The sequence below is a fragment of the Cibotium barometz genome, chromosome 15, assembly GCF_041138505.1.
Source record: "Cibotium barometz isolate CiBa-2024 chromosome 15, ASM4113850v1, whole genome shotgun sequence".
NCBI classification, from domain to species: Eukaryota; Viridiplantae; Streptophyta; class Polypodiopsida; order Cyatheales; family Cibotiaceae; genus Cibotium; species Cibotium barometz.
In genome coordinates, this window is record NC_141060.1 from 26,646,772 (window position 1) to 26,664,592 (window position 17,821).

Consider the following 17,821-nt stretch of genomic DNA (forward strand, 5'->3'; position numbering starts at 1 on the left):
AAGATGCATTTATCGATGTCGTTGAAGTGAAGCGCGTAGATGCATTCTCGTGTATCTACACACCTATCTGTAGTAGATCTGATGAAAAAACTCCAAAATTCGATGAAGAATAGTGCAAATCTAGTCCTCGAAGATGTTTGTAAAAAATCGAATACCGCGTGAATGGCCCCCAAAATGCGCTCGAAATGAAAATCTTGCTCGAAAAACTTTTGTACAAAGTACTACACACTTCACAGTCCTCTTTCTTCTCCCAAAAGGGCTCCGATTAAAGAAGACAACTCGGGGTAAGGAGTAGGAGCATCACAGGGGTGAGGAGCATATGCACTAATACCAAATGTTAGAAATAGGGTTGTGGGAATGTGCACGTGCACGCGCACACACACACAGAGTGGAGAAGCTCAAGGGAGCACACAATGAGATGATAGATAGATAATGAATGTGTGTTGTACAAAGAAGATAAGGTATACCGCAAGATGGGTGTATATTAGCACGGGGAAAAAACCTCCTAAAGAGGGGAAAAGTGCCCCAACTAGTCCTAGTGTGTTCACACATCACTACCAAATATGACTACATTCGCCGCCCAATTGCACTTGAGAGAGAAGAGAAATAAATAAACCTCTAATTCTTTCCTTTTGAAGGCCTGAAAATCGAACTTGATTAATCTTTAATCAAAAGATTAATATTCTGCAACAAAAAGCGATCTTCCTTCTTTTCATCAAATTGACTTGAGAGCCCAACACAGCTATCCATTATACATTTCCAACAGCTCCACTGGTTTAGCAATCTAAGAATTGAGCTTAAGCCTCCTTTAATTGCTAATTTCATTCGTACGGTCGGATCATGGAGAGGTTAAGAGTTGTTGGGAAAAACCACTTTTCAAGAAGAAGGGTGGTTTTTAGTTTTTGCATAGTGGTTTACCACCTTCTTTTGCCTTCTGGATTTTCCCCTTTGGATAAAAGCTTGCAACTCTTCAAACTTTTGATTTAATCCTTCAAGCTTTTAAATCTTGCCTCTAGCTTCCTAGACCCATAGCTCTAATACCACTGACATGGATCCATTTCTAGGAAAATAGATAAAATAAAGAATTGCAAGAAAAATAGTATTCAACCCAAATAACTCATCAAAAACCACAAGTTCAGCATAATCAAGAATTGAATAAATAACTGCAATCTTATCCCCTAATGTGTGTGGCCCCCCCCCACACATGAGTATTTACGTAATTTCATTCCAAGAATAGGCCATAGCCTCCAAAAATACAAAAGTGTGCTTTTCCTCGCATGGCACTCTCTTATGCTCAAAATAAAGTGTCCATAAATTGAGGCTATGGCTAAAGCATATAACGCTTTACAAAAGTATTAAAGTTTGAATCTTCAAGTCTAAGCTTGATAAATCTAAGCTTCCAAAGTAAATCAAAATGTGCACAAGCTAGCATAAATATATACAAAGCTTGTCTTCAAAAATGTGTGCCATCAAATAATCATTTACGCATCCTCTCCTCAATCTTTTGAATCCTCTTTACGTATAAAATAACCAACAATAAATTGGCGAACAAATATTCCAGAAGCATATATATAAACCATTACCACACACATATTTGACAGGCATAAGTAACCCAGGAATAACCTTGCCATACAAACTAACTGTAACAAACATTGGAGGCTCTAAACATACGTTAATGTACACCAACCACATTAATATTTACAATGGCTTCACCCATGATATTAAAATAATTTTGCATGACACAAAGATAATCCAACATCCTTAAATTATCTAAGAGGGTAGAATAATATTTTTAAGAGAGCTTAAAATACATTCTCATAACAACTATGCCAATCAATAATAAATTAATGAGCTAAAAATACGAATAACCATATGAAACTCATAACATGAAGACGATACAACCAATACTCCCATGCATGTATAGATTCACATGTGTATGCGTAAAGTAAGCTACGATCGCCCGGACTAGAAGGGCACCAAATCTAAACCTGTCTAGGAGAATTCATAAATAATGGAGAACGTGGAAATATAAATATTCAATGAATTAACTTCTCATAACATGCCCCGAGGTTGACAAGTAACTATCCTCGGTTGTCACAAAATTATAAATAATTATCATGGGCTAGTATGAACATAAGATGCAATCAAGGATGGATAGGTGATGAGGGCAAGATATGTAGCCATTGAGAATCTTTGATGGGGTGGCCTTTATGCTTGACTAAATATCTATGAAAAATATTATCTTTTCTAGTTGTTGTTAGAATTCCTAATAAGAAGGGTTAACAATATAAGATTATATTTAATAAAGGAATCTCAAAATGTTATGAATTAATTTGATGCTAGAACGATATGTGAATAGAAAATTGGAATAAAAGATTTGTCATCCCCATGGGTGGTTGATGTTCTATAAAATAAAAGTGTAATTCTCGAAACGCATGTGTATGCATCATGACAAATATATTTTTAGGAGGTAAGTGAGATTGAAGAAGACTTAAGTGAGAAAGAAATTGTTCTCACGGGCTACGATGGTGTCATTTTTGATTATGTATCAATGAATAATTCCATGTTGCTCTGTGAGTTGACAAAATTGAATATTAGGAGAAAATATGTGAGTGTTCTAATAATTTTTTGAAAATTCTCAAGAGCTTTTGCAAGAAATTACACACGTTTTCAACCACTTACACGTGTCAGTTTCAATCTAGGTAATACTATTTACTATTCCCTTTTTTTTAATAAGACTAATAGACTCGAGACTTTCTTTTCGCTAGAATGTTTACTACACATCACAATGACTTGCCCATCCCCTCATAACCCATGTCAACCATATGAACTCCTACAACTCATGGGTAGAATGTGTGCAACTTGCTTATATATCCACACACAACGCACACTTATTCAAGACATTATTGTGCATCTTCATGGAGACGAACCTAGAGACGAATGATCAAAGATCTAGATGAACGATCATGGAGCATGCTTTGTCATGATCCCCATTGGAGAGCTTTCACATGTCCCAAATGATATATATATATATATATATATATATATATAATCAATAAATATGGATGGTGTGCATAAAATAAATTAATGGCACTTGTTGTCACATAATCAAAGAATATTTATTGACACTCAAATCGATTATCTCAAAATATTCATGACCAACCACCAGCTCGCCTCCATTATCTAATCCAATGATTTGCACTTACATCAACTATGCCAATAAATTAATTGATTAAAAATACAAATAACTATACAAAAATCATAACATCAAAACGATGCAACCAATACTCCCACGCATGTAGGGATTCATTGAGAGAGAGAGAAATGAAATGAAATGAAATAATATATTAACGTCTTCAAAAGGCCAAAATGACCTATGAGACCAAAAAGGTTACAACAATTGGTGGATCTGATATAATGTCTGTGTAAGAAAAGCTAAAACAACTAAACAACTAACCGAAACTGAAACAACAACTATGGGGAAAAGTAAGGTAATAGGAGCTCCTAATGGATAACATTTGGGAAGGAAAACTCCAGCAACAAGCATCGATGTCTCTCAGCGGTCGATGGCAGATATCCTCAATGTCCTCCATGGTGAGTACTCTGACTGGACGTCTCCCATGCCGTGCTAGTATGGTCCTGATCCTCTGTAGTCTCCGCCGGTGTCGAGATGGGCCTCTCATCTTGGGGTGCCTGGACCGCCCCAGCTCTGTAGCCCGGTCAATCAGTGTACCTCTGTGCGACTATACTCTGGGGCTAGCTGCAATGCCTGCTGGCCTGACTGCTCAATCTCTAGTCAAAAGAAGTATGTAATCTGCGTCTGTAGGTGTCTCTCCCTCTATGATCCCCTCCCTCTCAAGAGACCCTCTCTATGTCTACGCAGCTCCAGCAAGTATAACCTGAGGCATCTCTGATCCTGGTATCTCATGACTCTGGAAAGTGGTCCGAAACCCTCTATGAACAGGCAGTGAAAATGGCCTCTTATCTCATAACATACTGGACAGTGACATATGTAATGTAACTCTGTCTCTAGCTCCATCTCGCACAACTGACAAACCTTGGCCTCAGCTGGTACTCCTCTAAATCTGCCAGTCTCAATCTCTAGCTGGTGTGAGGATGTGCGCATCTGACCAATACCACACCGTACCCCATGAGAAAGATGAGTATCCATGTAGCTGGGTCTAATCACAAACCCATCCTCATGAGCTGGAGAAGATGATCTCTATAGAAAGCCATCTTCGTACCAAGCTCATGTGTCGGCTGTATCCATGTCCTCCTAGTGTCCAGCTGAGTCAAGTCCTCCTAGTGTCCAACTGAGTCAAGTCCTGCCTGATAAGTCTGGTAATCTCTGCCCGTGTGAGAGAGAGGGAGGGTGCATCCCAGGGAGTACTGAAATGGAGGTAGCCTGTCCATACTAAAGCCATGCATCTGGAACCAAGCTGATATCTGTGCATACCAACATGATCTGTCTCCCTGTGATGCCAACTGTCGTGAAGACTCCAGGGCTAAGCGAGCATATATGTCTCTAGGGAGAGCCCAAGTGCTATGTATAAAGGAGACTGATCTAGTGAGTGCATGTACTACCAATGGGGGGGCAGCCATCTCTGCACGGATAATATCATGTGGTACGGAGGCCTTGGCCCTAATCATTCGGGAAATCATAGAAACCAAGGGCCTCTCCATACATCTCCATCCATCAGTGCTACCAACTCGCGGCTGTGGTGATCCACTGAGGATCCCCATATCTCCACTCCATACAGCATGGTTGAAGTGACCAAAGTGTCAAAGAGCCAGAGCTTTGTTCGAGGTTCATGAAATTGAACCTGTGAACACATCCTCTCTAGTCTCCCCAATGCTGCATAAAGCTATGGTCAATCTAGTCTCCGCTGCTCTCCTCAAGGAAAATAGTGGGCCACTAAAAACCACACCAAGGTAAGTATATGCATCTGTATACTCCACTGTCTCCTGACCATATGTAAAGGTGGGTGCTGACCTCCTAACCCACTGTGCTGTGGTGTTAAACACCATCAACTTGGTTTTACCAAGGTTAACAGACAATCCACTATCTTGTGTAAACGTGTGCAATGCATCCAAATGACGCTGCATCCCCTCTGGAGAATCTAAGATCAACACAATATCATCAGTATACAATAACAACGGAATCCATGTCCCTACTAGCCGTGCTCCTCTGTCACCCTCCTGCTCTACATAGTCCGAAACCTCATCCACATACATCCCAAATAAGGTGGGAGAAAGGGGGCAGCCCTGTTTCACCCCAATAGTGGAGTGAACCATCTCAAATATACCGTGAGTAGTACGTACCTGCCCCATAATTGTCCTATATAAAGCCATGATTCCCCAAATCATCTCTGTGGGCACTCCCATCTCCTGTAGTCTGCACATCTGTCTGGCTCTCGGTACCGTGTCAAAAGCTTTGCGGAAATCCACAAAGCAACAATAAATCCTCTTGCCATATGATCTGCCCTCCTCAATAATAGCTCTGAGTGTCAAGATATGGTCAAGAGTGGAGAAACCTCTCCTGAACCCTGCCTGACCTGATGCGCGTATGTCCTCTCTCTCTACCCATCTACTCAACTCCTGCTCAAGAATAGATGTGTCAGGACTATGGTCCTACGGAAGTCGAACCCTAGCATAAGTTAATAGCTTATGCTAGGGTTCGACTTCCGTAGGACCATAGTCCTGACAAGATGCATATAATCTAGCCAATGTGTGACCAATCATGATGGTACAATAATTCCCAGGAAGCATGGGATCCCCTGACTTGAAGATAGGCACAATCGTGGACATATTCCAAGTCTCAGGAAAACCCTCACACATGGCTTGGTTAAACATCATAGCAATAAGCTCTACAAGCATATCTCTGGCATGAATAAAGTGCTCTGCTACCAAACCATCATGATCATATGCTCTCCCCCAGTCCTCATCCTGTCAATAGCATTCCTTACCATCTCAGCAGTAAAGAAAGCACATGTCTCTGGGGTGGCTGTCCTGGTGCTGTGTACAGGGATGCTGCATACTCACCCCAAAGCTCTGTGGAGGTAATGGCTGGTGATGGTGAATGCTCATGGAATAGTCTCCATGCCTTGCCTGAGTCCTAACTCATAAAGAACTGATACAAATCCCTCTCTAACTGAGCAAGATAAGCTCTCTTCTTCCGTTGCACTAGGCGCCAGAAGGTAATCCGTGACTGTCTGTGAGTGGCAACACCCATGAGCACCTCTCGCTGTAATCTGATCCTCATCTCTTTGCACTCCTCATCATACCAGCTGTTCTGGGGCATGTTCCCAAATCGTCTCCGTGTAGGCTGACTATGGGGATATGCCTCTGATGCTGCAGCATGAAGCGTCTCTATCAATATCTGAGTGAGCTCATCTAATGGCCGTCCTGGCTCCTTGGCACATAAGTGTCTGTATGTCTCATTCGTGTACACGGTGTCAGTCTCCCTCGTAAAGGTATAACGTGTGTGTGTGGAGACCTGTCCCAATGGAGCTGTGCTGAACTGAAATGTGAGAGTGAAGGACAAGATAGCATGATCCATTGCTACTCCAACCGGCCTAGTGCCTACCATAAAATCCTAAAAAGAGGGAATGAGATGACTGGGCTGAGCCATAACATAGTCCACTGTACTAGCACCATGCCGATGGGGAAAGCAAGTGAAACCACCCGCTCTGCCGGGAATCTCTGTAGGCCATTCAGGATGGCCAATCCATGTGCAGTCCCCATGTCTATCAAATGCCGCCCTTATTGAGTGTGTTCCTCATCATGTGAGAGTCTATATAGGCCCATACCCCCCTCAACATCTCCTCTGAGGTATCATAAAATACTGTCTGGTTATGAGCGGTCCTGGCATTGAAGTCCCCGAGGAGAATGATGTCACCATCCATGGAGAACTCCCAAACGTCATCATCCAAAATAGAAAAGGGAGACTGCCCGCTAGGTGATGCATACACTGATGTACTAGGAGCAAAATAGCATATAGCAATGTAGAGATATCTGCCTGTCTCTGCCCTTAGTCTAACCCACATGTACCTAGCCTGCTCATCTTTGCGGACTATATGTATCAGTGGCTGTAGCTCCTCTCTAAACAATACTGCCACTCCTCCTAAGCCCCGTCCTCTATGCTTTGAACAAGTCTCCTAACTACAAGCTGTCTCCCATCGGTATCCACTAACATGTGGCATGGACTGTCCAGGAGCCTGATGCGTCTCAGAGTAGAAGATGATGTCCCTGCCAGTGAAACTATCCACAGAGAGAGAGAGAGAGAGAGAGAGAGAGAGAGAGAGAGAGAGAGAGAGAGAGAGAATTTGCAATCTCGTGTTATCTGCGACATGATCAGAGTGTTCTTTTTGCTTTCGATCCTAGAGGGTTCGCGGTTGTTCGCTACACTGCATAGAGGAGAGAGAGAGAGAGAGAGAGTTCGCTAAGGTTTGTGACCTTAGGTTGTTAACGTTTTATATCTTAGATTATTCATTAATTAGTGCCTGTTTGTTTGCAGGCACTAATTAATTGAATAGGCAGTTGGAGTGAATATGTCTAGTGAATATGCATGCTTAAGAATTCACTCGATTTTCTTAAACAAATCCCAACATGGTACAACGGAGTGCAAAGGAGGTAGCAACAAAATCAACAAGTTTTTAAAGAAGAGCGCAAAGGTGGTAGCAACAAAATCAACAAGTTTTTAAAGAAGAGCGCAAAGGTGGTAACAACAAAATCAATAAGTTTTTAAAGAGGAGTGCAAAGGCAGTAATAACAAAATCAACAAGTTTTTAAAAAGGATCTCAGGCAATAGCAAGCAAGGTGGCCCTCTTCTTGCATAGACTAGTAGAGAGATGGAAGAGAAGCACACATTAGAGGTAGGAAGAAATTCGCCTTCTAGGGGTTATTTTGAGGAACCATTTCCCCTCTTTCCCTCCTTAAATATCGAAGGGGGAGAAAGGGATGCATGCTCCCCTCCCACCTAGATTTTTGAGGAACCATTTCCCCTCTTTCCCTCCTTGAATGAAGGGGGAGAGAGAGAGATAGGTGCATCCCTCCCTATTGGATTTAACAAGACCAGCAAGAGAGAGAGAGAGAGAGAGAGAGAGAGAGAGAGAGAGAGAGAGAGAGAGAGAGAGAGAGAGAGAGAGAGATCCTCCCTTTTTGTGTGAGCCTCTACTGCTTAGACGTCTGTCAAAAATACAATCTAAAGTAAAAAATGCTTAAAAAGGAGGATAATTTTTTTTCAAATGTACATATGACCACTCAGTCATAAGCCATAAATCTTAAAGGTCTACATTATTACCAAGAGAATCTTGTCTATTAATTAATTAATGAGAGAAAATAGGCCACCAAATAATAAATAATAATAATTGGGTGATCGTAAAAAAAAAAAAGCTGATCTATTTATTAAGGCAGGGGAAAAAAATTTCCTTAGCTATTTCCCAACGTTCGCAGAGAGGAGGGGACTTGGTGCAGCCTTGCGTAAAGTATACACGCAGTTTCGCCTACTGTTGCCAAGTAACGATGGCTTCCAACGAGGGCCCGGATGCGCGGTCGAAACAGAATGTGGATCTTCACCTGCAGCAGTTTGCGAAAGACAAGCTCGGCATCGCTGTGCCCTTGGAGCTCTACACCACCCTCGCCGCCTTGCTAGCCACCTTCTTCTTCCTTCTGCTTGGTATGGCCTTTCAGCTGTTCCGCTTGTCTGAGATCTTGTTTTGCTGCTGCATTTTTGCAGCATCCCGTGGTTGATATGTGATGCCCTTTGGTCCCCCCATCTCAGTTGCACGTGCTGTGTTTAGACGGAAAAAACCAGACACCATCTTGCTGGTGGGATTAAGTGGAGCCGGAAAGACTGCGCTGTTTTACCAGGTACCTATACACATCCATCCAGTCATACATACATACGTGTATACACTCCCAATTATACATACATATACATACATGCACACACTACACATCCATCCAGTCGTACAATTATACATACATGCACACACTACACATCCATCCAGTCATATGTATACACTCCCAATTATACGTACATATACATACATGCACACACTTTTATATGCAAGTACATGTACCCACATCTACATCCGTACATCCATCCATCTATCCATACATATATAGAGACATCAATGCACCATACATAGGCATACATGTATACATCCATCGATCCATACATGCATATTCATTCATACAAACACACATACATACATGTATACGAACAAGCTTGCATTTTTAAACATACATACTTACATACAAAAAAAAAAACACTGTCTATATTAATGTTCAGAATCAAGCTCTGAAAGAGGGAAAATGGTGAAAAAAAAAGATCAAATTGAGCTTGATCAATATGCTGTAGCTGATAGTTGTCGTGCCAAGATTGTTGTAAAGATTGATGGAAATAGAAGTACTTTTCAATCTTTAACGGATGGAAAACCATCTGATTGTGACCAACCCATATGGTCCATAGTGCCCAAAATCGCAGCCAGGCAATAAAGAGAGTATATTTATCCATTCGTTGTGCATATTTTCCAAACATCCAAAAGTTCTTGGAAAATCTCACCACAAGAAATCCAAAAAGTCTTTGCAAAAAAGATCAACTGGCTGAACAGTACCAAAATAAATGTTGCACTTTTTCTTTCTGATGCTGACAAGAATGGCATTTAGCAGACCCAATGTGCATGTTTTCTAGAAATTCTCCAACAGGGAATACTATAGCAATACATCTTCACATGAAAACATTTGCTTCAAAGGTAAATTGCAGTCCCAGATCTTATGCAAATTTTGCTTCCACCATTTTGTGGTTTGATTGATTCCCCAAAGATGATTAGTGTAATTAGAAAACCACGGTTTTGGGAGAATCAATCAATATAATCTAGAAACAATGAGCTGTGATAAAGGGACTTTAGGGAATGGTCCATGTTCCATTCTTTGCAAAGTCCAGTCTTCAAGCCGCCCTTCAATAGGGTCATCCAATAACTCACTGAATGGCTCTAATTGCTCTCTAATTAGTGTTCAAATTGGTTTGCAATGCATGCCCAATTGCCAATGTTGCTATGCTTTTAGAAAAGACATTACTCTTCCTTGATTGGTGATGACATCTTGACACAAGTAAATCTCCTTTGTGGACGGGAAGTATGCCTTTCACACATACACAAAAGCAACCATGCACACACATACACACATTGCGGCATACATACAGTTTGGTAATCCTTAACTTGTAGCCTTATCTCCTCTGTCAAGGTTTGCTGGTAGCACAAAACACATCAATTTTTGTATGCATGTCATATATATTTTTTTTTGTTGGCCCTGAATGCTTACGCGCTCCATGATGTTAATATGCAGAGAGCACAATTGAAATTTAAATATTATAGTCTTCATCTGCATATGGTTGTGCTGAAAATTTAATTGTAGCTTATCACAAATGTGGTGATGTTGATGCATGAAGTGACCTCTTGAAATAGGTCATGCTCTTATGATCACCTGCTTATCATAATATATCAGATAAACCACAAGGCTGCATTTTCTGTAGCCTGCACTAATTGTGTTTCAACTTTGAAGAGCTTTCATATTATTTTTGGGTGGATACAGTTGCGTGATGGGTCAACTCACAAGGGAACAGTCACATCTATGGAAGCGAATGTTGATCGTTTCATTCTACATTCCGAGTCTATTAAGGTGATTTCTGTGTTGGTTTTGTTTTATTTAAATCCTTTCATGGTTTTTCTTGTGAACCAAGCATATGTGCACCTAAAGTGTGATCCTGTTAACCTAATATCGTGATGCCTGCATGTTGTGGAAAACTTGTGCTGCTGTGTGGAAGCAGCATGAGTACCAAGACCTTGCCCCTATGAAAGCATACTGCTAAGATATCACTGTGCCTCAGCCAGCAAGCAAACAAGAGCAAGCACTCTTCAAGGATGCCATTCATCATGGCTCGAGCAGCAATGACATGGCTATGAAGATAATTTGTACTTGTTGCAAGTGCATGGTATCCACAATTTATTAGGGGCTTGTTCCACACGTCCAAAGTAGTGTATAGGTCTTGTATTATTTAGAATGGCATGCAACACTTTGATCTTCTCATCAAGAGCTTTCTGATGTTATATATTGTCATATGTGGGCTCCACATGGATTGCCATACCATCACCCTAGGTCCTTGTCATCACCTCTGGGGCAGCGGCATCAGCCAAATATTTTGTTTTCTTTTATATGTTCCTCAAGATCTTCTACCCAGCAACTTCTAGGAGAGCTTTCAGACCATCAAGGGAGAGTTTGAAAGAGGCTTCGATAGTTGTGAAAAGGCACATGTGCAGATGGGTCAATTAATCCAGGCTAAAGGTCCAGAATGGTACAGCCAACTGTGCTCAGAGTAATATCTGGAGGTATTAATTGATAGAGGAATAATACAATATAGGGAAAGCATATATTTAGTAGACTAAAGGCGAATGTGCACATGAACCTGCCCTTAAGTTATCCTCTCACTTTTATGTAGATGTTTTCTCTACCTTGTAAGGGGCTTTATCTAAATTTTCACCCTACATTGTGAGTCTACAATCCCGCTTCCAACATCTTGTTCCTTGCCATTGGTTCAAGAGCAGCATTAAGGAGAATGTAACTTGGGAAGCAAGGGGGCATAAGTAATGGGAGTGAGCAAGCTAGAGCTTACACATTGGCATTAGTATTATGAGTGGAAGAGGTGTAAGAAGGGAGTGAGTGCTAGCAATTAGCTAGGAAAGTTAGGTAAGATAAGAACAGGTAGATGAACATTGATATTGTGCAAGTAATCTCTTGAGAAGGGATTATTTTACCAACTGGGATCTAACAAAATTTTGATATTCTTGCTGTGAATTAGCATGCCTTTGGCCAACTTTTTATCCCTATAAATAGTCCTCAATGCTCATTAGTGAAGAAATCTGCACGGTGAGGTAGAGTGCATTTGTGCCTCCATACGGGACCAATTGGGGCCTCGAGATGCATAGGAAAGCTTTCAATACCCGTGCTTTGGTGCAAGAGTTATTAGAGAGAAGACACAAACCCAAGCTAACTCACAAATAGAGCTAAATCCTACTTCATATTACATGTACAAGAATGCTACAACGATGCAACAACAGATTGTTCAAAATACAAAATGAAACCCAAAACGTAGTTGTCCTAATCTCAGATCAATGCTGCTGTTATATGCCAGCGCTCAGCCCAACGCTGTCTGCTGCAGATCGTTTCCAGCTTCTCCCAATCGCTTGTTGCCTTGTGCTTAGATTGGTAAGCTGCAGAACTTGTGAGATGGGTGGATAAGGGGTAAGGGTGTAATTCACCTTGGCGGGTGTGAACGCTCTTAGGCACGTCTCTTAAATAGTTAACACGTAAGCACTTAATTTGAATGGATCAACACAAGGCAAGGTACGAAGCTGAAAATGAAATGATTCAATAAACACCACCATTGGTGCCGGACAGGGCCGCCACGACCCTCCTGCCCCAAACCCCACTTCCTCCTCTCAATACTGATGTATATTATTGGAGTATTTCATTTTGTACCAAATTCCACGGGCTTTCAAGTCCGATTTTCCATGAACAAACTGAATAAAAACATGTTACCAAACAAGAGCATCGACGGAGATTGTTGGACTAGAATTTTTGTTGTCGATGAGTAGTCATAGGCAATCCTCACCTTCTTGCGGCTGGGAGAATGTGTCACTGGCATTCTGGGACCTCGCACAACACTGGCGCTCCTGTACTAGTGCCCGACTCTTCTCAATCCGTAGTAATGGCATCGGAGGTCACTCGGGCACAAACAAGGTTGTGTGCACTTGGTATGCTATGCCTCAAAGTTTTGTATGTAAGACATTATGTGAAGGTGCGAGATGAGTAGTTCCATGGTCTCGTGATTCTTTTGCTCTATCTTGTCTCACTTCTTGATGATCTTCTTCATGTGTGTATAAGCTTAAATCTCATCAGTGGGAGTTACTATTATTTGGTTATGCTTACTTTAAATAAGTCCCATCATTGTTGAGAAGCACGAATTGAGCTCTCTTAATGATAATCAACTTTCTAAAGAGATGCTAATCCTACTCTAATGACAAAACAGTTAACATGGCTAATCTAAGGTGGATGATGCCTAAGTGAACTCATGATGATGAGTGTGTTAATTAAATTGGACTTAGGTTAATTAGACTCAAAAATATATTAACTTGGACACATAGAGAAGGTACACTCTTGGGCTTGCACATCAATGTGGCATAATTCCTTTTGCTCATGTGGCTTTATGGTAGACTTTGCTTTTGCTTGGCTACTCATTCTCACTCCTTACGGTGCATAGGGTGATGATAGTGTCGAACTGTTATACCTTGGTATATAGCCTTGTGTCACGTGCACCTTGCACTGGGGTACATAGTGACACACTGGCAGTAGAACCTTTTCTAGGATTATTTGTCATACGCCGTGATTCCATTGTGAGCACTCAGTCCAGAGACAATCAGGCACGAGCTACGTAGGTCAGTCTCTAAACTTTAGAGGTCAGTCAGTTGTCAGTTCTCTTAACCCACTTTGGAGAGCATCAGTCAGGAGCATGTATGTGTCAGCCTTAGCTTTAGACGCATGTAGAGCATTGTAGGTGCATCCACATGGGAGGGGGCCAGCCCCAAGGTAGCCCAGCTTGGCTAGCCTTGTAAAGGCAGCCAAGGCCTTGCCTCACAGTCGGGTAGCACCCGACTAGGTACTGTGGGCAGCCGACTGGGCATATGGGTAGTCGTGAGCAGTTAATGAGCTAGTCGACTGGAGGTGCAGTCCCCGACTAGTGTTTAATGCTGGCCAACTGGTTTTTCACAGTCGTGAGGGTGCTTTCAGCCATAGTCGCAGGGGATGGAGGGGACGGAGGGCCGGGATGCGGAAATGCCGTCCCGAAACGACATGGTGCTCCGACATAGATTGGGTACGGGGGGACGCCTCGGGCATCTGCGTTACCAGGGGACGTCGTCCCGGGAACGGTGGAACGAGATTAACTTGTCAGGGACCGGTCTGGGACAGGACGGCCGGGACTATGTTTTTTTTGCTATTTTTTTTTGCCTTTTTTTTTTCGTTGGTTTTTTCATTGTTTTTTTTCACTTTTTTTTTTCACCATTTTTTCTGCCGTTGCTTCTGCCCGTTATCTTCGGTTGGTGGTTGGCAGCTACACCCGTTTTTCCCGTTGGCACTGTGGCTTGCCGTGACCCGCACCATGCTTGGAACCGCCTATAAGGCTTGAGCTCTGTATCAGATCCACCAATTGTTGTAACCTTTTTGGTCTCATAGGTCATTTTGGCCTTTTGAAGATGTTAATATATCATTTCAATTCATTTCATTTCTCTCTCCCACTCTCTTACTCTTGGCTAGCCGCCCCACTCCCTCTCCCCACTCTTGAGCTTAAGCAGCAAGCTCTCTCTCTCTCTCTCTCTCTCTCTCTCTCTCTCTCTCTCTCTCTCCATTTTGTTGGGATGACAGAGGATACCCCACACAGGTACACTGATTTGTCTCATAGGCCGAGTTCGGTCTTTTGGAAGACGTTAATAAAATCTTTCTTTCTTCTTTTTCTCTCTCCCACTCCCTCTCTCTCTCTCTCTCTCTCTCTCTCTCTCTTTCTCCCACTCCCTCTCCCTCTCCCTCACTCCCTCGCTCTCTCTCTCTCTCCCCCCCATCATACACATTGCACACCTATAGATCTGGGAGCATGCCCCAGAATCGGTGGTATGATGATGAGTGCAGAGAGCTATATAGACACCTCCGTGCCCAAAGAGCATTGGGGACCATTACATAGAGACAGGCGAGCCAACAGATGAGGACCCTCACACGCCGTAAGAGGCGGGCATATGAGGAGGCGCAGTACTGGGATATATACCACCTACTCATGAGCAGAGATGCAGCCACTGCATGGCGTAGGATGAGAGAGCCTTGCCCTCGTACCCCGATTGAGGATCCACACACATGGCACACATATGCAAAGAGCCTCTACCATATCATTCATCAGCCGTCCATCGGCTCAGGACCAATATATCTCTTCAAGAGACTGACATGGAAAGCATTATGAATCCGCCAATGATCTGTCAACACCAGCTTGAAAGCTACCTCATTGATCTTTTCCAAGATCTGAAATGGTCCATAATACCTGCAAGATAGCTTCGGATAGTTACCATCTTTCCCAGTTTGCTTGCGAAGGCAAGCCTTTTGGAATTTTAATAAAACCCAATCTCCATCCTTCAAATCCAATTGCTTTCTATGCTTATCTACAGCTTTCTTATGCTTATCCTGGGATCTCTATATGGCTGTCCGAGTTGTGCAAAGGCCATATCCAAATTCCTTACATACTCATCTGCTGCAAATATCTCATCCTTCGTGCGAAGGATAGGTGGCAAAATAATCTTGCCATAAACAATCTCAAAGGGCGCCTTGCATGTAGAAGTATGCACTGTAATGTTGTAAGCAAACCTTACCAGTGAGACAAATACTTCTCCCAATCTGATTTGCGATCAGCCACATAGCATTTCAAAAGATCAAGCACTGCTGAATTTGCAATCTCACTTTGCCCTTCTGTCTCTGGATGATGTGCAGAAGAGAAATTTAGCTTCGTTCCCATGTTATCAAACAATGATCGCCAAAAGAGACTTGTGGTGCGAGGATCACGATCCCCCACAATCGTTTTTGGCATACCACGATGCTTGAAAACCTGTGCCATAAATATCTTTGCCATATGCTTTGGCTTTATGATCTTCCGTACGTGAATAAAATGTGCCTTCTTATTGAATCTATCTACAATAGTCCAGATGGCATCATTCCCTTGCTGCGACTTAGGAAGACCTATGATAAAATCCATGGCAATACTCTCCCAAGGCTGATTCGGAATCGGCAACGGTTGAAGCAACCCCGGTGTCTTATGCCTGTCAAACTTGACTTTCTGGCAAACCATGCATTGACGCACATAGTCATCTATGTCTTTACGCATTCTTGGCCAGAAAAAGTCTCTCTCCAAAACCTGTGTAGTGGCAAGGATTCCTCTATGCCCTGCAGAAGGTGGTGCATGGCATTTATCCATTACTTTTTGCCTCAAATCCTTATGTACACATAAACGATTATGAAACATCAAATACCCATCACGTATGGAGTAATTCGGGGATGTAAAATACCCTGTTGAAAACCAGCCCATGAAAATCATCATCCGCATGATAAGAATTTTGCATATTTGATAAGTCCTAATGATAGGCTACTGTAATAGCACTTACTTGAGGCCTTCGGGATAGTGCATCGCCACTACATTCTTCTTACCAGGAGTATGTAAAATCTGAAAATGAAACATAGATAGGAAGTTTGCCCATCTCATATGTTTCTCAGATAGCTTAGTTTGTGTAAGAAAATACCGTAGACTTTGATGATCAGTCTTAACGGTAAATTCAGCTCCCAAAAGATAATGCTTCCACATCGTGAGAGCATGAATCACTGCCAATAACTCCTTCTCGTAAACCTGCAAGTGGAGTTCGGCATGTTGCAACCGACAGCTCTCATATGCCATTGCATGGCCTTCTTGGTTCAACACTGCACCAATACAACTCCCACATGCATCACATTCCACTGAGAAGGGGTTTATGCAAATCTGGAATGATCAACACCGGTGCAGTCATGATTGCTTCCTTTAACTTAAGAAAGGCATTCCTTTGCTTGTCACCCCAGTGAAAAGTAGCTTTCTTCTTTGTTAAATCATGCAAAGGTGAAGCAATCTCGGCGAAGAGCTTAATAAACCGGCGATAATATGAGCATAATTCCAGAAAACTCCTAATCTCATGTACATTCTTCAATTCAAGCCAATCTTTTATAGCCTGCAACTTGGCGGGATCCATACGTACTCCATCCTTGGATACGATATGACCAAGGTTGTGAATTTCAGCCAAGAAAAATTCACTCTTCTTGCCATTAATGTAGAGCTTATGGCGACGAAGCTCTTCAAACACTATGGCCAAATGTTCCTTATGTTGCTCTTCATCTTTAGAGAACACAATGATGTCATCAAAGAAAGTAGCTGTGAACTTTCTGTGTGCTTTGGAGATACGATCCATCATACGGTTAAAGGTGGTAGGAGCATTGGCAAGTCCAAACGAGACCACCAAGAACTCATAAAGCCCAAACTGCGTACGAAAAGCATTTTTGTGAATATACTGAGGGGCCACCCGTATCTTCTGATGATATCCACTCTTAAGATCGATGAGGCGAAAACATGCTGCACCCTCTAACCTATCCAAAATATCATCGATAGGTGGTATCGGAAACTAGTTCTTTATCGTCACCTTGTTAAGGGCATGATAATCCACACACATCCTGTACGTCCCGTCTTTCTTTTGCCCCAGCAACACAGGTGAGCAATAAGGAGATGAACTAGGGTGTATCAACCCTTTCTCAAGCAAGTCATTAACCTGCGCCATAATCTCTTCTTGTTGACTTGCACTCACCCTGTAAGGGGGTGTATTCGGGGGCATACTCCTAGGTATCACATCAATACGATGATCCTCAGGACGCTCAGGTGGCAACTCTCCTGGTAATGCATCCTTGAAACAATCACCATAACCATGCAAAAAGTCTATGCGCTCTCGAGTTAGATGATCTACATTTACATTCTCATGTTTAGATTGTTCTTGTACAAAAACCAAGTAAGAACAGGTTGACTTCTTCATTATTTTGGAAACCTGAACATGACTTACAATAGGTATGGTACTACCTGGAGTACCAGCTTCTATAACAAGCTCTCTACCTCTATGAACAAAGCTGATTTTCTTGGACTTATAGTCCTTCTTGGGCTCCA

The 17,821-nt window shown here is 42.3% G+C and overlaps 1 protein-coding gene across 1 annotated transcript in view; it reads left to right on the plus strand.

Moving 5' to 3' along the window:
• Nucleotides 1–8,423: 8,423 nt before the first annotated feature.
• LOC147631111 (uncharacterized) overlaps nt 8,424–17,821 on the plus strand; it is a 97,677-nt gene continuing 88,279 nt past the window's right edge. The window contains exons 1-3 of the mRNA XM_086809443.1: nt 8,424–8,677; nt 8,783–8,871; nt 10,597–10,683. Of these exons, the coding sequence (XP_086665569.1) occupies nt 8,524–8,677; nt 8,783–8,871; nt 10,597–10,683 (330 nt within the window). The 5' untranslated portion in view covers nt 8,424–8,523. The remainder of the gene's footprint in view (nt 8,678–8,782; nt 8,872–10,596; nt 10,684–17,821) is intronic.